Source organism: Excalfactoria chinensis, chromosome 16 (assembly GCF_039878825.1).
Source record: "Excalfactoria chinensis isolate bCotChi1 chromosome 16, bCotChi1.hap2, whole genome shotgun sequence".
Classification (NCBI taxonomy): domain Eukaryota; kingdom Metazoa; phylum Chordata; class Aves; order Galliformes; family Phasianidae; genus Excalfactoria; species Excalfactoria chinensis.
The window spans coordinates 4679630-4707228 of record NC_092840.1 but is presented as its reverse complement, the minus strand read 5'-3'; the positions used below and the strand labels follow the sequence as shown (position 1 = coordinate 4707228).

Here is a 27599-nt window from a genome sequence, read left to right as displayed (position 1 = left end):
CTTGACAACCTCCAAAGGACATAGGCAGACTGCACAACCTCTCTGTCCCCTGTTCCAGGGGCTGACTGTTCTCATAGAGAAAAGTTTCTTTCTATGTCCAATCTGAATGTCTCAATGAAAGCCTGTTACCTCTTGTCCTCCATGCATCACTCCTGAAGACCCCAGTTCCATTTCCATGACAGTCATAGAGCTGGAATTGCAAACAAGTCCTACTTCTTCACTCTCTTATCACAGGGCAAGTGCTCTAGCCCTCTGAGTGCCTTGGCTCTGTGCTGAACTTGCTCCAGTCAACCAGTGTTTCTTGTATTGGTGGGACCCAAATGGACACAGGAGTTTAAGATGCAGCATTGTTTAGTTTTAACCAGAACTTTTCTCTTTATCATTCAGGTGCTGGATCTCATCCCTTGGAGAGAAGCCAGACTGGTGACTAGATTTGTTCAGATGACACCAGGTGGAGAAGTGGAGCTTATCACAGACTCCAAACTCACACGGACTTCAATTTGTTAAGCTTTGACAAACACACAAAAGTGGTAATGTGGAGAAGTCCCTCCCCCACTTCCTCTGTGTCCACATCAGCTTGATTATCCTCTTTCTCCCTTTTGCCTGAAGCCTTCAGGCCTCCATTGGTGTGCAAAGCCCATGTGGGACATGGTGTGGAGCATTCTGAGCTCTACTGCCGTTTCTATATTAATGACAAAATGTTATTTATATTTTCTTTTTAGAAGTGACCGTGTCAGCTCCTGCTGAGAGGTAACATGGTGTGTTAAATAAGCCAGGCTATGTGTAGACGCTGTTACCTCCTACTTGAAGGAGTCCAGCCTTTGATAAGCTCAGGGCTACACCTGCCTTAGAAACCAGATAGCACCTTGAAATAAAGTAGTCCAGAGGGATACAGCTGCTGAATGGATGTTCAGATATCAATTAATCCTAGTAGCAAATCCTAGTAGCCAGCAAGTTATATGTGTGATTTTGAGAGAGGTAAAGGATTAGACTGTCTCTTTCTTCCTCTCCCCTCCCCGCCTTTTATGCTGCTCTGATGATTTGGCTAGGAAGAATCTCCAGCCATCATGATTAGTTTTAACAGATTGGGGGTAGGGATACTGTTAGCTCGGGTTGTTCATATTCCCATCTCCTGCTAAAACATGGACCTCATTGTATCTTCTGACTGGTGAAGAATGTTGAGGGGGGGGACCCTTCCTCCAAACAGGTGGTAGAAGAAAGTGTTTAGAAAGGGTGAAACCTTTGTAGATAGTGAATCTCGGCTTCCATAGGAAGTTTTATAGGCACTTGTAGCCCCCCTCATGGCTGTGGGAAATGCTGGTATACGCAGGACAATAGGGTTTGCAGGGGGCTTGTTGCTTGCCTGGCTCATGTTGGAAATAGGTCAGAATCTGTCTTGTTCCCTTATAGCCTGCAAGCATGCCTAAGGGAAGCAGTGCTTGTCACCCATTGCACATGCAGGAAAATGAGGACTTGGTTTAGTCATTGTTTCCTTTGTTGCTGTGGTTGATGTAAGCTTCCATAGATTGATCTGTTTAAAGGTTTCTTGGGCCCAGCCAGTTGTGCTTCATTTTCGTCTTGTGTACAGAGAGTTCTCTGTACTCCATTAGCCTGGGCACATACTTTTGTTCTTGTTCTTGTACTAGTGGGGACATTTGTTATCATGGGATAATGTCTGTCGTCACTTCTGATAGCAATTGTTTCCTGTGGAAACAGCGGCTTCTGAGTAAGAGGCTACCATAGCATGGTTTAATTGCCTGTCATGCTGCATGTGCCTGAGGACACAGTGTCATCCTGCCTGGTGTATTCACAGCAGGAATTCTCCTAAAGGGAAACTACTTTGTTAATGCCCACACTGCCAGCCTTCTGCAAAGATTGCTCTGAAGTTCAGCATGCTTTGAAGGTATTTAAAAGACATGAAAAAGAGTCGTACGCTTCACGTTACGTTTTCAGCCATGATGTCCTTGGCAGCACCGGGCTGATTGTGAGTACCAGAAAAGGTAACTTCTTTTCTGTATAGTCCCAAAGGAAATATTGAATGAAATGCAAACAACCAAGAAACAAATGAGGTTGCTTTGTTTACTTTTCCTTTCTGTACTCGATAAATTAGGAAAAAAACCAATTCTGTTGGAAGCAGTTCCCATCAGATCTCTCTACATGAACAAACACCCCAATCCCAGCTGTTCAGAGAACTGACACAAACCAATACCTGGGTAGAAAACTGAAACAAAATTTACATTAAACGTAATTCCTGTGTATAAAGTTTATGGAAAGCTTATTCATTCTCTGAATGACTGCAGTAAGTGGTATGTGTTAGGAGAAGCAATTCTACGAGGCTTTTTTTTTTAGAAGCCTTACCTTTCTCCTTCCTCCACTCCAACGAAAAGCATTGCACGTGTCATGCTATGCCACCTGGATTTACCTTGTTCGGTGTTTCACGAGGCACTGTGAGGCCGCCTGAGATGTGCTGTGCTCCATAACTGCACAGCGCCTTGTGGCAAAGCACGGCTCTACTAAAGGTATTTGAATGTTCTGGCTCATGGTGTTCCCGTACCAGCCTCCTTCACATGTTGTGGGGATCTCTGCCACTACCACAATCCCTGCAGGCCTTACAGAGATGCCCTATGCTTGGTTTCTGTGATTGGCTTCACAGTCAACGTTGTGGTTCATCCTCGGTATGTCTGTGCAGATACAGGCCAGCTGCCGTGATAGGTGGGTTTTATAACAAAATACCTTTCTACTACTTCCATGAACAGTTGTCATTGTGTTTGGCTCATGAGGCACTATTTAAAATGTTGTGTTTTGTTTTGTTTTTTTTTTTTTTAATGATCTTATAGCACTTAAAATTGTTTTGTATAAAATTTGCTGTAAAGATTTGTAATATGGTCAAAGGGCTCTTTCTCCTTCATTACCATTTTTTTTAATGTTTTAAAAGCTAGAAAGCATCCTGTATATATTCTGTATATGTATAGCAGCACATTTCATTTATGGAAATATGTTCTCAGAATATTTATTTACTAATATATTTATCTTAAGCCATGTTTTATGTTGAGAGTGTGTGACATTATTGTAATAATCATTGAAAATCACTAACACGAGGCCCTGTAAATACATGATAATTGCACACAAAGATTTTACAGTACTTGCCGACCAAAAATGATTTAAGAGAAGTTGTAGTTACCTGCAGTTTTGTAAGAAAGTGTACAAATGTCTGTATTAAAAAGAAAAAAAAAAGGCAAAAACCACGCAAAAAATACAGTTTTATTGCATACACGTGTGGAAGTCGTCCTTATTTGGAGGGAAAGGACACAGCCGCGCTTCTCCAAGTGCAGTCCTATGTGAGCTGTTTTTAACAGCGGTGCTTTCCATTTGTTAAACAACAGGTAGACACAGATATGCACACACATACAGATCCAAACAACAACGTCTGTGATTACAAAATGCAGAAGTTTTATATGTGTTGGGGTTTTTTTTGTCCCCTTTGGAGACAACCTGTAACGTTCTGTGCAAGGACCATTCAGCTCCCAGGTAAGTGCCACACTGGAGTGTGCAAAGTAAATCAGTTTTGTACTGGGCGTTATGCTCAGTGTAAGGCTTGATTTTTTAGCTCCTTCCTAATTGTGTCCCCAGCAGTCTCAGTGCCTGTTGTTTGAGGTCCCTGCTCACAGCTGGCAGGTCTCCCTGTTGAGGAGGTGGAAGTTAGATGTCAAAGGTTACAAAGGAAGGGAGGGCAAAGGTGTAGGGCCAGAAGGAAAAGAGGAGGATTGAGATAGTGCACCAAAGCGTGTTGTTGAAAAGATGGGGCTAAGTGCTCTGCTGTGAGAAACGGGGAAGGAGATGCAATGAAGCTTGACACTGCAGGGTGGTAGTCCATAACCCCAGGACGGTTCTTGAACCTCTGTGTAGAATGAAGGCTGTGTGAGGGGGTCACACAAGTCTCTGAAGCCTCAAATCACGTGGCAGCTGGCAGACACCTGCTGGAAGGCATCCTCGTTTCTCTTAGGAACCTGCATGTTTCCTGTAGCAAGGAAACTTATTTGTGGCTTAATGTCAGATAAAAATAATCTAATTGTCCTGAACTAAGACTGCTTGGAGGCCTGAGCCATCATGGTGCGAATGGATGCAACAAATGGAGCTCATGTTGAACATGGTAAGCTACACCCAAGTCCATACTCTGGATCATGAAATCACTGGTTCCACTGCAGTTAAAATCAGCGTTGTGCTGTTCTCATCGTGTCGACAGAGGGCATAATATGATCAAAGGCATTTATTAAGACATAGAGGAAAATGGCTTGGATGTGATTGCTAGTGGATAATGATCTCTGTGCATGTGCGTGCACATATATATATATGCTGTTGTTGAAATAGTTTGCCTCTATATGTTGCATGTTCTCCTTGCAGTCATACAAACAAATTCCATTCTCCTTTGGTTGCTTCCACCTCACCAAGGTTTCCACCTGGTAATCCTTTGGACTAGGGTTAGGGTTCTTCCCCCTCTCATTTAGGCCTGTTCCAATGCATTGTAATTCAGTCAGCCCGGAATTCACCCAGGAGAAGAGCGTTACTTCTTAATGAGGTTGTACATGATTCTAATGCTTGGTGTTTCTGGCACAGGGTCTCATTTAGGCTGTAGCAATTTGGAGTGTGTCTGCTGAATTCTAAGAGGGATGGCAGATAGCATTGGCTGTTTATGTTTTGCACAGCTGTTTGTACAGAACGCAGTGCTCAGTTTTGATGGGTTCCTTGTGTGGTGAAGGTGTCTTTTGAAGGTAGCTGCGTTCTTACAGCTGGAGCCAGCCTGCCCAGCTCTTTGTCTGGGATATAATAGACCCGAAACCAGATCTTTGATGGGAAAGAGAAGCCCTGCGCTTCTGCGACTTACTTAATATGAAAGGGTCTCATTCAGAGTAAAGAATACATTTCTCTCATGGGAATGAAGCTTTTGCTTAGGAAAAATAAGGCAAATACTCCCAGAATAAACAAGCTTAGAAGGAGCCTCGTAGCTTGGATGGCAAGAAAGTAGAGCACTGTAATCCCCTCTGTGTAATAGATCAGTGTCTGTGTGGCAACGGTGTTTCTAAAGGAAAATGAGAGTTTTCTTGGGCTTCTGTCTCTGCTGTGCAATGCTCTTCTTTGCTTCAGCAACACAAACTGTGCTCCTCCCGCAGCAATTTACTGTATTTAATTTTTTATAATTGTTACTTACAGCCATTTGCTGAATGCGGGATGACCACATATAGACACAGCACATATTTCAGCGGTGAGTCACTGCAAGCAGGATTTGTTCTTTTCTTGTCAGTCTGATGTCGTTTGTGGGATATCCTCTGGATTTACAGTAAATTGTCTTTGAGATTTGGAATGCAAAATTTCATCCTAAAGAGCACTCAGTAAAGCTGAGAGCTGCATTACATGTATGGACCGGGGGTGCTGCTGTAGGAATAGGGCTCCACTTTTCACTCTCAAGTTAGCAGAATAGTAAGTTAACTCAAAAATGTCTAGGATAATATTCAGGTGAAACTCTCATTAAAGCGTATTTCATCAGGTGGTTATGAAATACGTTTCTGTGAGCTATTAAGAACTAGTTGGGCTGGTTGGATTGGGTATTTGGTGAGAGTTTTGCAGTAGACTCTTCCATCTGGTAAAATGGTTCACTAGAAAATCTTTAGCAGTCTTTTGCAATGGCTGAGAAGGCTCAGAAGTGAGCAGAAGGTGAAACTGGAACGGCTTGCCGTGCTCACCCAGCGGCAGCCAATGCCTGCTGGTGTGTTGGCCTGGATGCTGCTTCATTTTCCAGTGAAACTCACATATTTATACCATTTCCAGGGGATGCTGGGCTACAGAGTCCATCGTTCTGCAGTGCTGCGGGGTTGTCTGGATGAGCAGCATTATAAAGCCCCGAGTCAGACGATGTTAATGTTTAAATGAAAAAATAGCTGAAGATGTTGGATGTTAGGATGGTCCCAAGGGTATATGCACATTAATTAGCAGAATTGGATGAACAACCAAATACAATTACAAGCTAGACACGAGATTCCAAGGCAAAAAGGGCATCTGAAGCAATTGTTTCATCACTGCTTCCAAACCGAGAGTCTGAGTTACTCTTCTTAATGCTCTTCTATCCTACGTACCAATACATTCTGATCTTTTTTTCCCCCATGATTACAATGTATAGAAAATTTATTTTTCGGAGTGTAAACTAACATCTTCCTATGAAACGTTAGCAAGATACAAGCATAATATCCTGTATTAAATAATCGCCTATACATATAGAAATATATTACTATGACATCACACTTTTTTTTTTTTTTTTTTAAATTATAGTCTCTATTTTCTCTCCAACGTAAAAAATATTAAGACAAAAGTACATACAAAATCATTCAGTCAACAAACTGTTTTAAAAGTAGATTTTGAACTGGGAAGGCCACCCCTCCTGCTGGCCACCAGCAGAGGTCCGCATGTTCTCTGGACTGATGTAACCAAGTCAGGCTGAGGTTGGAGGGGATCTTAGAGATCATTGAGCTCCAACCCCCATCCTTGGGCTGGCTGCCCCCACCACATCAGGCTACCCAGGGTCCCAGCTCACCATGCATCCAGGGCTGGGACACCCATAACTTTTTGCATGCAGTTGGTAGGCAGCTTCATAAGATGGTGAGGTACCAGCAAAGTGCTCCTATTCCTGGTGCACCCTTTGTCCTATGGCTTCTCCCCATAGCCATGGTAGCAGCCAAGAGGGCAAATCACACTCTGGGGTGCATTAAACATAGCACAGCCAGCCTGTCAAAAGAGGTGATTCTCCTATGTTTAGCCATAATGCGGCCTTACCTTGGATACTGTATATGGTTCTGGTCTCTGCAATATAAAAATGATGTGAAGGTCTTTGAAAGGGGAGGGCAACACTGTGCCTGTCAGTGCTCAAGGGGTATTTGCTCAATGACCTCAGCAACATGCTCTAACTATTGGTCTGCCATGGAGACTTGATGGTCTCTGGCAGGTTCCTTCTAACTGAGCTATTCTATTCTGCTGTTCTATTATGCGATTTGTTCCTTCCTTCCTATCCTACCCCACGCTATGCTATCCTATCCTACCCTACTCTACCCTAACCTCAGGAAGAAAAAGCAGTGGTAATTTTTAACAGTGTATCGCATCACCACGTAGCCAACCATAGCAGCACAACACAGCAAGGAAGGCACCAGGACAGGGGCTGGACTGTGTGTGAGATGGCTCCTCATGATGGTTTTGTTGTCAAAGCATTTGAGGCTGCAGCCCATGCCATATCAGCAGCCTGTCCAACCTACTGAGGGAACTGCTAGGTAAGAGCTCAGAAGGCCGTCCAGGTAAAGGTCTGAACAAATTCCTGTTCTGCAGTTGTTTTCTATTTGTTGAAGTCAATGCTGCAAATGCTAACGTGATACTCAGGGCAGCTGTCAGCTGCCAGTGTCACAGAGGCATTTGTGTGTGCTGAATCATGTGGGATTATAACAGTTGTGCATGTCAGGCTTTTCTTCTCCTCCTAAACCCTTTATAGCAAACATGATAAAGTGCCATTTAAATGTGCACCATTTACGTTGGCCGCATACAACCGTACCACTAAGCATGAAGAGATGTAAAACTTACTTTTGCCCTTACTTTTGCAGTGAGCAGGAATCGGTTTCTGGGTGTTCTTTCAAGTTATTGGCATTAATTACATGCTTTATGAATTTTCCTTTGACTGCATAGGTTGGGCTGCCGAAGAATTTCTGGTAAGACAAGGAGGCAAAGCTTCCTCACGCTGTGCTCATAGCGTAACTCTTTGGGATCTGATTTTATTCTCTCTCTTTGTTTTCCATTAGTGAACCACGCTAAGCACAGATAGAAAGCAAACTGTTTTGCTACAGGTCTTCGTAAACACTGACTGTTGTGAAGGCAGTTTGCAGTGTCTTGTTAAGCCTGAAATAGTCCCATGTATTTTAGTCCGACATGATGACACACAAGAGAGAACCAACACACTTTCCAATTCTTGCTGTCTTAATGGTTGGCAATGCTGTGATTAACTTTTCCTGTAACCTTTCCAGCAGCTTATGCAAGAAAGTACGAGCTGCTTCCACGATATTCCACTTTTGATATAAACAATTCCATAATTGCTGGCTTAGGGAAGTTCTGTTTCTATTAAGCACTTATTGTGCAATTGTTCAGCTGTCTCTGGCACTCATCTGCGGTACATAAATGGAGCTGGAATTAATTCAGTTCAGGCAAAGTCTAGATCTATGTAGGTTGCTCTGAAAGTAATGCCTCCTATTTATTTCCATACAATCTACAGCAGATACAGAGAGCACGATAGCACTATTCGACAGAGGAAATTCTCAGCTATAAAGCACCATTTTTCAACATAGTCACCACTATTAACTATGCATTTTCACCAATGATGAGCAAGAGCCTGCATGCCATACACATAAAAGCCTGCACCAGCAGAAGTGACCCACTGTTGCTGTGCTAAAACACCGCCCACCCCTCTCTGTGCTCACATCCACTGTTGGGTCTCCATAAATGTTCTATGAATGTTGATGGGGGCCATTTTTTTCTGCATGGAAGAATTCATTGATATGTCTTTGCTTTATACATGCTTTCACGTCAGACACCATCCTGTCAGAGTGCCCCCCTGCTGCCATCTGTCACACAGCAATGGAATGGGATACTGGTGGGGTGTTTCAGTCTCTACAGCTGTAGCACCAATGTCCACTGCTGACATCAAGTGCGCCAATGCCGTGAAACAGGAGGCATTACTTTCGGAGCAGCAAGGCACAACGAGTCACTGTTTGGTTTTTAAATGCCCTATTTCTTTCAATGAAATCTACAGTCCCAGTGAAGGGAGAAGCTTTTGATGTTGACAACAGAAGGGCAAACGCTGAATGTAAACTCAGTGACAGTTTTCCTGCTTGCCTCTGTTACCTTTTGCAGACACACTGCACGGTGTCTGCATGCTCACATGTCTGCCACATTATTGAGCATCAGTATATTTAAACTCATATTTACACCCTTTGTCCTAACCAGACTTACTGTACTTCAGTGGCTCTCATTGATTTCTCTCTGACACAGTTGAAGGAGCTGCTTGTGAAGCCAGCCGTTCCCAACAACTTATTTGACCTGTACTGCCTTTATTTTCCTAAGTATCTCGCAGGGCTGGACTTGCTGAGGCTGACACACTCACTGCTGATCCCCAGTGGTGGGATGAGAAGTCAGCACTGTAGGTGGACACGTCTTCTACCAAAGAGAAAAAATAGTTAATGCTGCCTGTTGCAATCAAAGTGAAGTTATTCCGCAGATCAAATCCCCACCGATGTTTTAGTTCTTTGGCAATTAAGGGCATTAGTCTTAAAAATGTGGCTCTGTTTTAATTTCACGGGCAGGGGAACGCTTTCTTCTCGCAGTAATTGACAACACTGCAGATTTGATGAGCTCCAGATATTCGAAAATGATTGCATCACTTAAATCCATTGCCACCAGTATACAAAAGAGAACAGCAGACAGACAAAGTCACGCCAAGGACTTTGGGAATTGACTTTTTGGAAGGCAAGCATGAAAGTGGGAGGAAAAAAAAACAGGTTATTCCCAAATCACCTGGATTTTAAGAAGATTGGCTCCTGTAAAATAAAAGACACCTCAGTTTCCCACCAGTGGGTTGCAATCGTCTTGTTGGCTTCGCAGCTGTTTCTTGAAGATGGATATCGATGTGGATGGCCGATAGAATATACTCCAGATCTCTCCAGCAGCAGTAACTTCACTGGAATCCTCTATTTCGTTTGCAGGTGGGATCTGATGGGATCTAGGAAACAAGCGTTACCTCGAGATCAGTGCTAAGGTACAAGGGAAGCTGCTACTATTAATGTGTTAATGTCATTTTTGTACTGGTAATGCTGACAAGTTCCACTATTATCTGTGACACTTATTTTTCCCCCTGCATACAGCGCAACTATATCAGGGTTTGAAGGGTTGGTTGGTTGTTTATTGACCAAATGATGCTATAGAAAGATAGTAATAAACTCAGTTTTTTAATTGGGTTAAAAGTTATAATCTATGTCATGTCATAATATAAATTCTTACGTTTGTGATTTTTATTTTTTTAAGCATTTTCAATATATAATTACAAGAAAGTTGATGTTAATACGGGTGGTGAGGTACAGGTCACACAGAGAGGTGGAGGTGCCCCATCCCTGCAGACAGCCACAGTCACAGGGGATGGGGCTGTGAGCACTGATGGAGCTGTGGGTGTCCCTGAGCACTGCAGATGGCTTTAGGGGTCCCTTCCAACTCCAACCATTCTATGGGTCTATATATAGACACGCATATTGTGTATATATTGCATACAGGTACTTAGTATACTGTTGAGGATATAAATATGTATCACATAACTTGATTTTGAATCTGACCAATATGAAAGTATCAGGAGGCAGAGAAGTGAAGTGTGCTGCAACAGGTACACAGCTGAGATGTCAATTCACCAGGGACAGCTCTGCTCTATACTTACTTCATGGCAACGTGGAGAAATATCTTGGCCAATATGGCTGTAACGCTTAGGATGAGCAGCGCTGTGAGGCTGTATATTGTCCACTCTAGAAAAGAAAAATGAAAGGAGGAGATGGAAGAAGAAAGAGAAATGGGAAAGAAATCAGAAAAGAAAGTGGGAAGAAGAATAAAGAAAGAGAGAAAGGGAGAGAGGGGAGAGTTATTTGCAATTCAAATGTAAAGATGCCATAAAAGCAAGTTCCAGACATGTGGCACATCTCAGTGGTGCCTCCCCTGCCCATTCACCTGCTCCATCTGTGTCTATAACCCTCTTTGTAGAACTAAAGTAGCTTTTGTGCATTGGGATATGTGAGCTGCATGTAGTATCCAAGCTAATTCAAGACCCTATCAATGCATGCTCTTTTATTTCAGCACCTTTTGCCACCTCCATGGTTACTGAAGTGCTCTGACTTCTCACTTGATTTTGCTACTTCTACAAAGTAAGTAATAAAGCAAAGCAAACAAATCTCATTTTAACTGGAGATGACATTACCAGGCATGGAGCTGCTGGGATGGCTTGGACTGGTCGTGATGACGTAAAGTATCTTTGATGACCGAGCTGTGTTGATGCTGAAATTTGTGTGTTCATTTCTCTTCTCTGAAAGAGTCTGATTCACTACGATCTTGTTTTGATGCACGTTGTCCTTCACAGCTGAAAACACAACAGTGTGATTGCATCAGCAACTTCTCAACAAATGCAATTGGGCTTTACTTTGTACTTTACAGCGATGTGTTTCTCTCTGGTTCATTTAGGGAACTGCAGGGAGCACATTTCTATCTGATGTCAGACTTAGGCTACACCCAGAAGGGGTGAAGAGTTTTTGTTTCCACTACTGTCAGAGCAGTGGGACTGAAGGGCTCTGCAGTATTTTCTCCTGATGAGTTTATAGATAAGTGGAGCACAGCATTGGAAAGAGCTCAGGTGAACCAAAGGCACACCGCTTTAATGACACACTGAAATGCACAAAGAACAAGGCTAACCTCTTACCTCGGTATCTGATAGCGAATCCCTGGGCTTGGTTGATTTCATCTGAAAAAAAGTACAGGATAACAAAATCCAAGGAGATGTTGAAGGTGTGGGGAGGCCGATTCTTCCCATTAAAACGAGCTAGAACATGATAGGTGTAGCCGTCCAGCAATTCCACCATGTCTGTAGCATCTTTGATTTCAAAAAGGACAAAGCTGAAGAGGATTTGAGATGCTCCCGGGACTTGTATGGTCCAGTAACAGACTTTGCCTGTGCCATATGTGTCAGGAAAATCTGGGGAATAGATCACAGCTGTAGCAGAAGTGTAATTCCCTCCACAGGCACCAATAAGGGCTGTGAAACAAAAAGGAGAGGGAAAAGAAATTAGAAGAAGAGAAACCAGTGCAGAGGCCATACATCCATCACACACAGCTTTCCTGCTCTGTGGAACTCGAATGCACAAACTTTAGGGCATGCACTCAGGTGGGTCTTATGCATTTGAGCATTGCTCCTCCAATGTCCAAGGATGAGATCCTCAGGTTGTATAGCTCCCACAACACTGGGAGCAATGTATTACATGGCATTTGCTTGGGATACGTTCCTTCTGGCCTCTTCCTCTGACAGAGAAGTATCACAAGAAGAGTTTGGCTTTATCTTTACACCTTCACATCAGGTATTTATCCACATTAGTAACCCAACCCCAAGCCTTCTTTTCTCAGAGCTAAATAATGCCCTCATGTGAATTCATTTCATTAACAATCCCTGTGAATGTTTATATGTGCCTTCTAAGCATCCTTTCTCCTGATCTCCGATTACTGATCAACCTTCTTGTAACTTGAATACGTGCCTATTATGAAGTTATTGCAAATCTATTAGATTACTTGCTATGATATGATCCTTTAAGTTCAGTACAAATATGTGCTCAGTGACACTTTTTATATTCCTTAATGATTGTTCAGAGTCATAGTGCAAACCTATTCAACAATGAATAGAGAAGAACTTTAATGCCAGCCAACTGACTTGATGCATATATACATACATGTGTGTATATATATGTATATGTGTGTATATGTGTATATATATATATATATGAGTCCTTGCAGACATCCATGGTCAGGGATCAGGGCTGTGAGCACTGATGGAGCTGTGAGTGTCCCTGTGCACTACAGGCAGTGGGACCAGATGGCCTTTATAGGTCCTGTCCAACACGAATGGTGCATGTGTTTGTATTTATATATACATAGATACGTATCTTTAATATTCAATATAAAATAGTATATTTCAGACAGAACTGTTTGAATCAGAATGTTCACTCCCCCATAGAGGTCTTCTCACTGAAAGCTTAAAGCACTGTAATGGAGTCCTTGGAGAAAGTAAATACACATTTTGAAGTGTTTCAGTGTTCACAGGGCTCTGAGCAAGGCCTTTAATAAATGCAAATTAAAAGCGAGCTGGGGGAATGAGAAGAAGCAGAGCATGTCTGCCAGAAAATAAAGTGAAAACACTTCTCCTTTTTTTTCTGGAGCACGGCCTCGTCATAGCAGCAAACCTCACACCAGTGCTGCACTATAAGGGACCCCACAGAGGGACTGAAAGTGCATGAAAGAAGGAGAATTTAAAGAATGTGAAAGATCCCACTGAGGTACAAAGGCCCACAGAGAATCTGTGTTTGGCACTCACTCCACGCTAACAGCTGGTGATGTAGTTGAGTAGATTGAATTGTTTGAATAGACTGTATTGCTAGAATTGAAACTGGACAGTGGGGTATCATTTGCTCTTTACAAATGGCTTATAGGTGTTGCCACAGTTGGCTGTGCTGTTTGTAACAACTGAAATGCAAGGTGTTCTTCAAATAGGTGATATGAATGCTAATGGTTAGTGCTCCACAAAGTATAGCAGCTGTCTGTATGGAATGGAAATAGAATAAGAGAATCAGAATAGCTTTTAGTTTGGAGGGGACCTTAAAGCTCACCCAGCCCCAACCCCTACTGTGGGCTGGCTGCCCCACACCAGCTCAGGCTGCCCAGGGCCCCATCCAACCTAAAATGCCTCCAGGGATGGGGCACACACAGCAGTCTAGGCAGCCTTCCCCTTCCAGTTCCATACAGAACTGGAAGAGTTCTGTGTTGTGGGTCTGAATGTTACAGACGGGAGTGTGTGTAAGAAGTTTAGGGTAAAGACACAGAACTCTTCAGTGCCTGCCATTGCATCTTTATTGTCCCTATCTCTCCTCCACATTTGGATGTTACACTGAGGCCCACGGGACTCTGTAGATGGGGAAGAGGCAGAAAAGGGATAAGAGAGTTTGTGTGCAGAAAGGACTTGGAATTGATGAGTTCAGGAAGCCAGCAGGTATCAGGAGTGAGATTCTGGGGGTATGACATAATCTGTAGATTAGAAGTCAGTGACCTTGAATGAGGGGAAGAGGAATGAGATGAGCAGGTGTTGCTAATCAGCAAAACCAAACAGGTGGCAGTTACCAGAATGGCTTCTTTTTTCTGCTCACCAGAAAAGACACTGCAGGTGCTCGGGGTAACAGCTGGCTGAGCCCTCAGTCATTTCAAAGAAGAAATGCCACAGAGGATGCTTCTACTTGTCATGAATTCAGGAGGCCAAGAGCAGAAGGAAACAGTGGATATAACAGTATGAACCTGCATGCTAGTGCAATATGGAAAGCAATATGAAGCTCCAGTGGGGGAGAATTTAAAAAGAGTGTAGTGTTATAGATTCAAAGAATGGCTTGAATTGGAAGGGACCCCCAATGGCCATCAAGTAGTGAGAAGGAAGATTTCCATGTATTAGGAATTATGAAATCAGTGATAGCAGAATAACTGGTTTGTACCTTTGCTGTACACCCTTCCCCAGACCAGTTCTTCTCTGTTGCTTTGCATTGTGTAACTGGGTTATAGCATGTCTTAATAGCCAGCTTAATTAGGAAAAACAGAGTGTTTGTGAGAGCAGAGTTAGCGCCAGCTCTGGAGAAGTAAGAGACAATCCCTGGAGCATGAGTCAGTCGCTGCTTCTTTGAAGAGCTATTTCATGGATGGGAATTTTAAGCTGAAGTGGAAAGCAGCTTTGTGTTCTACTGAATTTAGGTGCTTTTCTGAGCACCAGTTCTCATTGCCTTTAAGCCCTTTCCCCTAATTTGCTCAGCGTTTGAGGCCTCTCCTTTGAGAAAAACTCAGCCTGTTTCAATACTTACTGTCAAAAAGAATGACTCTGCCATCCCCACCACAAGGCTGAGTATGGTCTCCAAAGCAAACACTGTTGCATTCCGTACTGGCTGCCTCCCCGTATCTCCAGTAGTCAGGGTTATTTCCACAGAAACAGGCATAACCTGATTCCATGCCTGCAAACTTTGACAACAAAGATGCATAAGGAAGGGAGGGGTCATGTTTAAAGGTGCAACAGCAGGAGGTTGTGGGAACAAGCAAGCTGGCAGCAGAACGCCTGTGCTTTGGAGAAGGGTGATTAGTCTGCGGTCAGAGGTCCCACCACAAGCTGAGCCGTTAGGATCCTGCTTAAAACTAGCAAGAAAGATGGAACAGAAGGCAGCTAGAGCAGTATATATGCAGCCCAAGGCAATTCCTCTTCACTCAGTGCAGCCCAGGCATGCCAAAAGGTCGGACACCCATGGTTTAGTCTTTTAAAATGTTTTGTAGATGTATGTCAAAGAAATCACCTTAAATTGTTGACTTCGGCAGGAACTGATGCATGCCTGGATAGTGAGTTTATTGGAGGTCTCACTGGTGCCAGTCAAAGTCGGTGGCTCTCCATGATCCTTGTAACAGCCCAGATTTCCTGGCACTGGCAAGAATAACAGACAACAGTCATAGAAACGTTAAGGTTGGAGAAGACATCTAAGACCACTGTGACCAACCCAGCCCCACCATGCCCATCAGCCAGGTCACTCAGTGCCACACCTCCACATTCACTGAATACCTACAGGGACGGTGACGCCACCACCACCCTGGGCAGCATGTGCCGCTGCCCGACCTCTCTTCAAGACACTGACCACTTTATCTACTCTCCTGTTACTAAGCAGCTCTCTGTATTTTCTTGTATTGGTTTTACACCATGAAAAATATTACTCTATGTCATGTTTTCCAAACTTTCCCAGGGATAAATGACAGGTGATGAAACAGCATCACAGACTCTTAGCAATACACCTTCAATACTCTGCAGCCATCTGTTCCCACTGCCTGCAGTGCTCAGGGACACCCACAGCTCCATCAGTGCTCACAGCCCCGTCCCCTGACTGTGGGTGTCCCCAGGAATGGGGCACCTCCACCTCTCTGGGCACCCTGTGCAGTGCCTCACCACACTTAGTGTAAAATCTTCTTCTTTATATCCAATTTAACTCTCCCTTTCTTTAATTTGAAACTGTTTCCCCTTGTCCTATCAGTGTTTCAAGGCTCACTGATCACTATGGGTGGTCATAAAAGAGATTTTTTTCTTCAGTGCATGAGTTGCTTTGTTTTGTTTCTGGGCTTTTTGTCTAATCGCTGGAATTTAGCCATGACTCCTAGAGAAACAGTGTGGGATATGCTTCTGTGCAAAGGGCATAAAATTATCCCTTGTCTAATTGTCATGTCTGCTCGCACACTTGGAATGAAATAGAAATCGAAAAGAATTATAGAGATGGAAATAAATGGAAGAATTCAGTCGGTAGGAACCTCCAAAAATCATCGCAGTTTTGGTTTATATTTTGCTTTGTTTCCCTTTGTTTTAGTGAGTGCCTGTTTTTCTGTCCTTCTGTGTGCATCCAAGAGGAGTGCGATGATGCTTTCTGAACTGAGCCATCCTGTAACAGCAGCCCTGAAAGCAGTTCTGCATTGCGTTCATGAAGTCCTGTTGGTGAATTTCCTTCTACCTACCCACACGTGCAACCCCCTGAAACAGTTCCCTACATTCACAACTTCTATTTGTCCCATTCTAACACAGATGATCTTTTACCCATTCCTTCGGAATAGCTCTCAGTGAGCTGCATTTGAGGATGACTGCAGTACTAGAAAGAAGAGCAAAGGAAAGGACAAAGTTGGGAAGAATCAAATTCAAGTATGTGTTGCTTTTTCTTTTTCTTTTTTTTTAATTCTTAGATCATGTTACTTCAAATACTGTCGATAAAATAATTTTCTTTCCTAAGAATGATGTACTTTCAACAGTAAACGCTTGCATGGATTTATGGCTTGGATATGCCTCGCAGCAACAAGCTTCTAAGTAGTGTGAATTCAAGTTACAGCCTGATTTAACATACCTTTGGAAATTCCCATTTACAACCCCACCCAGCTGGGTACATCTGGACAGATAATTCTCAGAGAGCTCAGTTTTCTGTAAAGCTCATTATTTCACTGCCCAGAAAACAGTTCCTAGCCTCCAGTCTAGCTCCTTCTCCTAGAGGACTTGGGATTTCTAAAACCACATATTAATACATGCATCTACTTAATAGCTTTATTGGTGAGAACCATCAGCCATGTCTCCAGAAGATTAGTCCTTCAGTGTCTCCCATGCAAAGAAACCAGACACAACCATTTGAAAACTCTACATTTTGTAACTAAATAAAGCACAGCAGCTGGGTAAAATCCTAAAGCCAATTGGTCTCCTTCATGTCCCAGTGAGCTTTCAGCTTTCTCATATCTAACAAACAAAATCCGCCACGTGGTTTGGAATAAAGCAGTTGTTCATGGGGTCTAACCCAAAACTGGGCAGCAATTTCCAAGCAAATATTTTTTGTTATTAAGTCAACAAAATATATAACCTCGTGGCTATGTGCTCTGCAGAGAGGTAGAAGTACTTGGATAGGGCCACATCAAATGATTAAATGACCTGAGACAACACAGAAAATGTTGACTACCATACATGTATACATGGTATTGCTGCATCCCTTCTTCCTATGGCTACTGATGGGCTGGTCCTAAACCTGAGACACTGCTGTGTTGCTACTGAAGGTTAATCAGCAAAGATGGTATAAACATAACAGTGTTATCTGATTCTGCTTTAGGGAAGCATGTTGGACTCGATGATGTCCCAAGGACTCCTCAACCCAGGGTATCTCTCAGTCCTATGTGTGTGTATTTTATATATATATATATATATATAAAATATATATAATATATATATATATGGATAATAAAAATATTTCTGTGGCAGATTAACTCCTCTGACCTTCAAAAGCTGCCTTTTCTCCTTTTACTTGTTTATACCCACACCAGCACGCAAGACACTGAGAAAAGGAAAGGGGAGAAAAGAAAGACTAAGCTCCTATTGGGACACTACCCATTGGGAACACCCTACTGGGACCACTGCTGTCCTTTGCACTATGGCAGCCATTCTCATCTACCATCGCTAAACTCTATACAGTGCGTTTACAAGTGCAGAATGCGTTTCTGAATTAAGCACTCTATGCTAAGTTAATGTGAATAAGAGGTGTGATAAAATCACAGACTCCTAATTGTAGTTGCAGTGAATCACTGCATGCAAATCTCTTTAGGGAACAGAGAAGTTTCGTGCTGTTGGTGTTATATTGGCGTGATGTGGGTATGGTTTGTAACTAAGTCATACATGTCTTTTCTAGTATCAGACATAATTATGGAAAGGCTGCTTACAAGATGCAATTTTTTAACTCCCCAAAACATTGAAATGAGTTTTCTTTACAAAATTACTTTCTTACTCCACCGCAAAACTCAGTTTTGTATTATGCAGTTCACAGGTTTGTTAGTTTTGATGGGGCTGAGCTTTATCATTGTGCTTACTGAAAGCAGACAATAAGGTAAGGAATAAGTGTGTGTTTTTTTTAATGGCACAATGTCGTAAGCCATGAAGTTTGCATTAAGACTTGGATGGACTTGTAGTGTGCAGTTTGTTGCTATAATTCCTTTTTCTAGTATCCAGTTTCAGTGCAATGCTCAAAACAGCTGCTACTGGTCAAAAGGGTATTCTGTAAATATAAATCTGGATTATCTGTGCAAGTAAGCGTCCAAATATAAATCCTCATCCCCCCATCACAGAGAAAGTGAGTGAGATTTGTTTTACAAGGATTCCTTGCATAGAACAAGTGAAGTGGAGAGAATTTGCTTTGCTGGTGACACATCCAGACTTCGCTTAAAATCCGTCTCAAACTCTTTAATTTGGGACCCAGACAAATATATTAATTGTGGGGGTCCTTCTGAAAGGTACTTCCTACAATCAGAAGTATGCTGACATCAGTACAACCGCTCTGATACTTTACAATGTATGCAGAAGCGGTCTCTTGGACATAGAGAATGCTTGCACAGAAGTCAGGAGAAAAATACGTCTTAATAACTAAATAGAATGTTTAGTTATGGGTGTTAATGTTGAGTAATATGTTTAAAATGTGATTCTTCAGAATTTATCCTGGAGTGAAAATTTGGGAGCGTATTGACATGAACCATAAAAGGAGAAATGCATTTTGGATACGTTAAGCAGTATCATACATTGGTAATATCAGATGCTGGAAGGAATGTTCAGATGAATAACTCCTGAGCTATCTGAATTATTCATCTTTTCCCTCTGTCCACTTCTACTGCCCCTATTTCTTCCTAGAAATTCCATAGATATGTGTTATTCACACCAAACTAACGCTACCCATTTAACAAATGAACTCCAATTGATGGAGGCATAAACATCTTTCTGAAAACCTAATTAATCACTTCCTCTCCATTTTTCTCTAGACTGTGTTAAGCTAACAGTGTATTTCATCAGATCTGGAAAACTAGAAGTACTCCATATGTTTTGAGTGCTTCCCCATCTTCTATTTTAATATAAATAACGTAAGCCAGTAATTCTGAGAGGAGATGATGAGAGCAGCAATGGAGGAACAACTACACAGCAACCTTGTCATTAACTCCAGAGATCCGTTTCAAATATTGCTTAGTTTGCAAATGAAAATAAGCTGATTGGCCTTGTCCTAGTTTCTGTTGGAAAATCACTACCCACTGCTGTATAACTGCCAACCTCCGCTCGGCACAGACACAGGCCTGAACTAATTACATGGTTCTCTTACTTCGGCAGGATGGAATCTCACAATATTTCCAATATATTCCATCCTCGTGCTCTGCAATGTAGCACCATGGGCTGACGTCTCCATCAGGGTTCCTGAGGGGGAAAAAAAGGGAAAGTGAGTGAAAAATCTGTTATCTTCAAATAGCGTGTAAAAATAAATCTTACTGAACCTGAGTTTCATGCTATTTTTCCTCTAATATTTAACCTATTGAACTTACAGGCCAAGAAAACAACAGAAGTGGACAGGATGTTCCAATCACTGTAGTTACAGCACACGTGAAGCTGTGATGCCTCAGACAGAACTTCTCTATTATTCTACGAATGGTACTTGTGTGCTGAGCCAAAGATTCGGTGCTCTGATTGCAGGATAAAACAGGACCTGTAGATACTCATGGTTCTGACGTGCTTCTAATTTGTGCCAACTGCTTAAAATTGCACTGAGGCAATGTTGGTAGCAATGAGATAGTCCTTACCTGCAGTAGTTATGCTCACCAAGCCCTCCTTCCCCATTGGGATATTTCAAAGTATTATAAGGGTGCTCAAAGGTCTCGTTCCAAAAGAGACAAGGCTTCCCTGCATGTTGGGAGGTCTGGTTCTGAGTGCCACGGTAATCAGCCCCATTTGCTGTATAACATTCTGTGAAGAAATGGAAATGGAAAGAGAAAGAATATATGTAGATTTGGTGTTTACTTGTTCTTCTTTTGCCCTCTCTCCCATCCCCAATGCTCCAGTTTCCTTTCACTAACAGATTTCCTCCATTGTATAGGCAACTGAGGATGCTGTTTGCACTCTCAATTTTCTCATAGAGCCAAAAACCTATTAAGGGGATTACAGTTTCACTATTTAAAGAGGGGAGACTTAGACAGGATATAAGGAAGAAGTTGTTCACACTGAGGGCAGTGAGGCACTGCACAGAGTGCCCAGAGAGGTGGAGGTGCCCCATCCCTGCAGAAACCCACGGTCAGGGCATGGAGCTGTGAGCACTGATGGAGCTGTGGGTGTCCCTGTAGGACCAGATGGCCTTTGGGAGTCCCCTCCAGCTCAAACCATTCCATGGTTCTATGATTTTTACTCAATACTTTATAAGACACCTTGGTTAGGACTGAAACGTGATTAATACAATCAAGTTCATATTCTGAATGAAAAAATAGAAATCACACCTTTTACTGCTTTCTCTGTGTTTTAATAGTTGGGTTGAATTTGTAACTTGCTGATTTTCCAAACATGGCAGTACTTGATGTTATCAGTATGCTACTTATCAGCACACTGCCCAGATCTCATTCCAAATTAACTACATTTGTGAACATCCGTACCTTGCAAAATGAAAGATTTTGTAGATATGAATCTTGCAAACATTCATATCCTGATTCAGAAAAATTCTTTAATTAAAAGATGCCCTATGAAGGTAACTGATCACTAGCATAAGTCTACCAGAGAGGTGATGGATTCTCTCTCCTTGGAGATATTCAAAACACTTCTGAATATGGTCCTTAGTAAGCTGCTTCAGGTGATCCTGCTTGAGGTGAGGAGATGAACAAGATGACCTCCAGAGATCCCTTCCAACATCAGCCATTGTGTAGCTCTAACAGAATCATCACAGTTTGAGTTGGAAGGGACCTTTAAAGCTCACCTATAGTCCAACTCCTCTACAACGAAGAGGTACAACTACTCTGATCTCATCTTCCAGACACAATCACCATAAAGAATCATAGAATGGCCTGGGTTGAAAAGGACCTCAAAGGTCATCTAGTTTCAACCCCCTGCTATGTGCAGGGTCACCAGCCACCAGACCAGACCAGGCTGCCCAGAGCCACATCCAGCCTGGCCTTGAATGCCTGCAGGGATGGGGAATCCACAGCCTCCTTGGGCAACCTGTCCAAAAAGAACATAAAGTCTTGTTTGATAATGCTTATCATCCATGAATTTATTTAAAAATAGTATTAAAACACATTATTCTGTGATATAATTAAAATGTTATCCTGTTTTAGGTGGCTGTAATCACATCCCTGTGCTGGGTAGCATTACTGGGGGGAAGTCACAAACGTCTGTCCCTAACTGCAGGCTGGGCAGCATTCCACGTTATCTGACAGCATTCTCTCTTTTTATCTGATAGCATTCATTCTCATGGAACAGCTGCAGAGATATTCTACTCCAGTGCCCTAAAGGAAAGGGAGAGCGCTGCACCTGGCCCTGGCGCGGTGCTCCTGAATAGAAAGTTATCTGATTGAGCAAAAAACAAGCTTCAGATTAACACTTCTCCACACTTTAATGAACCCAGCCTCGTTAGCCGGGCGGGTGGGCTATGTGCATTTCCTTGAAAACACAGATCTGAATTTCCAGTATTTCAGTCACCACAAACATTTGTGTAAACATACGAAAAAAGACACTGTGAGTCACAGGCGGTGCCACTGTCCTTCAGCGCTTCTCCTGCTTTGAAATGAACGCCACAGCTTTCCTGTCACAGCAAAACAAACAGCAGAACTTGATAGGAGAGAAGAGGAAAACATGAGCTGGATGGACACAATAACGTATGATACAACAAAGCAGTTGTGTGAGGGATAAACATGGCCAGAAAAGGTGCTCTTTGTCAGTTCAGTGCTACGGCTCTTCTTGCTTTTCAGTTCCAAATCGAAGCAATGTGTCCTAACATCTCCCCAGCAATGTAAGGAATGCTACAGTACCTGAATGCGATCTGGCACACAGACTGAACAGAAGTTAACATCGGCCCACTGCAGGATCTGCTAAGACTGGCCCGTGCTTTAGCTTGCAGCAGCAACCGCCTTTCGTTTTCATCTTCAGCCTTTCTTCTTTTTTAGTACTTTGAGGATGTGGTGTGGAAGGAACAGCCGGATCTCTCTTTGTTCCCCTTAGCTACAGCATTCTGCTCTCAAGATAATAATAGGTGGCTGCAACAGTACCTGCGTTGTTCCTGTGTGGGGCTGAGGCATTCTTTTCACTCAGAGGGTGGTGACACACTGGAACAGGTTGCCCAAGGAGGCTGTGGATGCCCCATCCCTGCAGGCATTCAAGGCCAGGCTGGATGTGGCTCTGGGCAGCCTGGGCTGCTGGTTGGTGACCCTGCACACAGCAGGGGGTTGAAACTGGATGAACACTGTGGGCCTGTGCAACCCAGGCCATTCTGTGATTCTATGATTAGGGGGAAATGTATCACCTGGGTTATGGCGAAGCTCCTCTGCTTCATTAGTTTTGTTAGAGGAGGGAGTGAAATACCATGGAAAAACACTGATTATTCCAGAAGAAAAGAAACAACAAAGCTTTATTTTAAATGATGAAATATAGCAGCTGTGACCGAATGAAATCAAATGAAATACTACTTCTTTTTTTTTTTTCTTCTTTCTTTCTTTCTTTCTTTCTTTCTTTCTTTCTTTCTTTCTTTCTTTCTTTCTTTCTTTCTTTCTTTCTTTCTTTCTTTCTTTCTTTCTTTCTTTCTTTCTTTCTTTCTTTCTTTCTTTCTTTCTTTAAGAGGCAATCTAGTAGGAAATTTTCATTTGGACAACAGCTAAAAATGCTCCGTGATTAATAACAGTTATTTTGCCACAGCACTGAAGTACAAACATCTCAAGTAAGCGTCGCCATTCAATACAAAGAACCTCAGCCCTACTTTCTTCTGCCTTGAGATCTACTGAGTTACACTTCATAGAGTTCCCTATAGAATTCCTAGCAGCACTGCAGGGCCCTCAGCACACTCAGTACCTTTGTCTTTGTTCACCATGACTTCCCTCTACTAACCTCCTACTGGCTCTGCTGCATCTACTGCTTTGGGGGAATGCCTGCAAACAGCAGTAATCAGAGTCAGAACCATGGCAGTAAAACAACTCTTCTTTAAGTGATTGCTGAGTCTACAGAAGTACCTACCAAGTGGAAAATACCAGAAAGCAAAAAGCAGAGAACAAACTGGGATGGTTGTCCACTGTGAGCAAGCGTTCTGTGTGAGATACAGGTTCACAATTAGTTTTATTAGAGCCAGATCAACATTTGGAAGATCAAACAGCAGCTGTAGTAGAAATTTTTTCCATCTGTCTCAGTTTCTTCTTCAATGTAGGGACCTTACAATGATCATTTCTGCCTTTGTTACTGTGGAACTGCATGGCTGCCTGCACTCCACATGGGCACCGCTCGGAGATCATTTGAAAAATTAAGGTAGTGCAAAATGTAACAGCCCGACTGCTATCCTGAATGAAGCACTGATGATAAAACACTGAAGGTTCAGAGTTTGTACTGGCTTCCAATGATTTTCTAACATGGACATCCATGTGTCGGTTTGCAGCTCTGAAGTCCTTGATGGCAAGTCCAGTTATCTGAGAAATGCTCATTTCTGTGCCAAATGATGAGTGATGGAAATAATACAAACATCTTTATTTCCTCTGCAGTCTCCTCTGCACAAATGAGAGGAAAAGCAAAGAAAACAGCTACACTCAAACATCCTTCCTCTCCAAGGCCATGGACGGGGCCCTGGGCAGCCTGAGCTGGTGGGGGGCAGCCAACCCATGGCCAGGGTTGGTCCCCTCCATCCTAAGCTATTTGTGACCCTCTGATCTGACGTTAAGCCCCCTGAGTATTCCTGAAAATCCATCATTTCTCAGAGACGCACCAACTGGAGACAAAAGAGATGGAGATTCAGGATAGTGTAAGATTGCTCTTGTGTGCCTGGGGTGCGTACACAGCTTTGTGGGAGACTGAAAATTCAGAGTACCAAACTCACTCCTATTTCACAGAAAAAAGATAATAATGATGAAGTTACTTATCTATTTGTTTGCTCTGGGTAGGGAGAGCAGGAGAGATCTGACCAGCAACATCCTCACAAGAAGCAGCATTTTCTTTTAGGGATATACAGATAAAAGAATCAACAAAGCTAAATGAAAACGGCTGCCATTGAAATATGATGTTTGGCTGCAGTAGCGCAACAGCCAGAACTTGAAATGTTCTGTAAGGCTGGAGCAATAAGGAAAGGTTCCTCAAATGTGTGTGGATAAGAGCATGGGCCGAGTCCGATGAGGACTGTGTCTCAGCTGCTTGGTGCACGCATTTTAATTGTGCTTTAAGAAGAGCTTCAGGTGATTTCCATTCTACCAATACTACTCTCCTTGCTTTTGCTGCAGCCTGTAATCGCAGCACTCCTCCTTAAACGCAAGCCCTGTATCTAGGTGCAGATGGCAACAGTTACAGGCACTAACCAGATGCTGCAGTCTCTAATTTGATTGAAAGGGTATAATTAGACAGCAGAAACACTTCAATGAGAGAGTAAGGCACAGAGGAAAGGACAGAAACCACTTAACTGATGCCAAGACACCCCAGCAGCGACGGAGGCCCACGGATGGAAGGGGCACAGCACCCAATTACCTTCCTCAGATGAGAGCGTTTTTGTTTCCCTATGGATAGGCGAATAGAGATTCTATTATCATAGGCTGCCACAATTCTGCATGTGGGAATGCTGATTAAAACCAGAAGAAGCTTCAGGAGATCAAAGAGACAAATATGGCTTCTGTGGTCATTATTAAAAATATTTTTAGTAGCGCAATGGTTTTCTTTGAAGATGCAGTTTTATTGATTGAACCAAATGTTCATTTGCGTATTTTCAGAGGATTGGTCAGGAAAAAAAAACCTTATTCCGTAATATGTTATGATGGAAAATAAATGATTTTGGGGAGGATAAGGCCAGTGAAAGCCTGCTGTGATGCCATGAGGGCACTGGAGCAGGTTTCCCCTATGCAGTATAGACACATTCTGTATGTAGCTTAAAAATCCCTCATCCCGCACAGGCACACACACATCATCTTTAGAGGTGCTCAGCTGCTCCAGAACAGTCACATTTAGTGTTGGTCCAGAGCATAGAGCGGCCCCAACGACATTGAGTCAAACCTCATCCTCAGCATCCATTGGCACAGGCTGGGAGCAGACAGAGGTACGGTTCCACCACCACACTTGTCCTGGGATTCTTTATCACTGGAACTAAGAATGCATGATGTAGCCCCGGAGGAATTTCTGCTCCTTAATACACCCATTTGTTTTCTTTGTGAACTTTTAAATCTGTTGTTCCACTGTCAAGTGTGGCAGACCGAATCCCTCCGGAAATTTTACCAGCGTGGGCCTCAGCCACTGTGCAGATGGAGGGAGTGCTCAATTGCACAACCGCTGTGGTGTGATATGACAAAATGAGCAGCTGGCAGCGTGTAATCCCAGCCTCCTTCCCACTCCGTTGGCTCCACCCTACCAAAATCCATTCATAACTCCGGATTTTGAGTTAGGCTCTGTGCATGTACGAGCACGATCACCCCAAAGTGCCTAGGGTGACTATCTCGGCCTGCTTAGAACTGCTTTCTGGATGATTTGCATGATGGCTGCTCAAGGAACACAAAGCAGAGCTGCTTTACACAAAGGTTTGCAAGAGATGGGTGAAACAACAGCTATAAGGAAGGAAACCATGGGCATAGAGATCTTCTGCTGCTGAACAGAAAGATAACAGAGAGGAAGAGGGGAAATCAAACACACTTCTGAGTGGGAAATTAAATGAAGGCTATAAGTACAGAAGCTAGAAGTGACAGCCTATTGCACTGAGTATATAAAACATTTCTTCTATGAAAGTGACATGTCAGAGACTTCTCAGTTTCTTTGTCACACAAAAAGCACCAAATTCAGAAAACCCTTTAATTAGGCAATGTATTTCTTTAATAGGCAACCTATTCACCACCACCACCTCCTCAATTTCTGAGAAATATGGTATAACTGAGCTTTGAGTACTGCAGATCTCAGTGGCTGAATTAATACGAATTGGAAGGTGGCTGGCTGTGCTTCCTAGATCCATCATCTTTGCTACATATTCACTCACTGTAATACTGTGTTTTTTTTTCCCCATAGCTGCTTGTGCTCAGGCATTTCTGCCACCTTTAGTGGCTGTGGGTGTATGCAGTCAGAGCATGGATGCGCACAGAGGTCTCTACACTGCCTATGAACCAGACACTCCTATAGGGATATATCCCCCACATGCTCACATGCAGCTGCTGTGAAACTTGGCTGCTTACACAGTGTGTTCTGTCTACAGTTGTGTTTGGAAAAAAGATTACACTCTTCAATAAAGAAAGGATGACCACGAGTGCATCAAACACAGCGTGATGGTACTGGGAGAGATAATCAGACATGGTAGGATTGATAGGATGTGGGGAAATGGTTTCAGACTAAAAGAGGGGAAGTTTAGCTTGGAGATAAAGAAGAAGCTGTTCCCATTGTGGGCAGTGAGGCACTGCACAGGGTGCCCAGAGAGGTGGAGGTGCCCCATCCCTGCAGACAGCCACAGTCAGGGGATGGGGCTGTGAGCACTGATGGAGCTGTGGGTGTCCCTGAGCACTGCAGGCAGTGGGGACAGATGGCCTTTGGGGGTCCCTTCCAATTCCAACCATTCTATGATCCTAGGTGTGTGAAGATGAGCAAGTGTCTATTCGTAGCTAGAGGAAGCAGTGCAAATTCTGTATCGAGCAGAATAAGGAAGATTCAGCCATTCAGAACACATCCAGGAGGACCGTACATCTTGGGACCGTACTAATCAGCCGCTCCGGACCTGGCACCGCGCACCGAGCTGACGATAAGGAAGGGATGTTATCGCGAACCCTATCACAGAATCACAGAACGACTTCGGCTGGAGGGGACCTTAAAGATCATCGAGCTCCAGCGCGCTGCCCCGGGCTGGCTGTTGGCAGCAGAGCGGGCTGCCCAGAGCGAGGTGCTGCCGGACGGCAGAGCTCGGTGTCAGCCGCGGGTCCACCGAGCTCGGGTACAGACTGCGGCTCTGTCGCCGCTCAGCCCCGCCAGAAGTTCTGCGAGCGGCTCCGTCCGCTCAGCCCGGCTCCCCCCGCGTCCCCGCCGGGTGTCACTCACTCACCGGACAGACCGGGCTCGCGGCAGCAGCTCAGCGCCAGTCCCGAAAAGGCCACGACGGCGGCGAGAGGGGGCGGCTCCATGGGCCGGGGCCGCCGGGCCGCACCGCGTTCCGGAGCGGAGGTGGTCGCGGGCGGCCGGGAGGAGCGCGAAGTGCGGGAAGCGGAGGCCCTACAGCATG

At 43.5% G+C, this 27599-nt stretch overlaps 2 protein-coding genes across 3 annotated transcripts in view; one reads left to right on the top strand and one right to left on the bottom strand.

Annotated features, from left to right (window-relative positions):
- ZNRF3 (zinc and ring finger 3) overlaps positions 1 to 3266 on the top strand; it is a 68805-nt gene extending 65539 nt beyond the window's left edge. For both annotated transcript variants that reach the window (XM_072351351.1, XM_072351352.1), the window contains exon 9: positions 388 to 3266. In XM_072351351.1, coding sequence (XP_072207452.1) covers positions 388 to 431 — 44 coding nt within the window. In that variant the 3' untranslated portion in view covers positions 432 to 3266. The remainder of the gene's footprint in view (positions 1 to 387) is intronic.
- A 4627-nt stretch (positions 3267 to 7893) lies between these two features.
- Positions 7894 to 27599, bottom strand: KREMEN1 (kringle containing transmembrane protein 1). The gene is made up of 9 exons (XM_072351143.1): positions 27423 to 27599; positions 20002 to 20164; positions 19530 to 19621; positions 15189 to 15313; positions 14709 to 14862; positions 11528 to 11860; positions 11033 to 11191; positions 10502 to 10586; positions 7894 to 9799 (listed from the first exon to the last, which is right to left on the bottom strand). The coding sequence occupies exons 1-9, from the start codon at positions 27499 to 27501 to the stop codon at positions 9637 to 9639; spliced, it is 1353 nt and encodes a 450-aa protein (XP_072207244.1). The 5' UTR covers positions 27502 to 27599; the 3' UTR covers positions 7894 to 9636.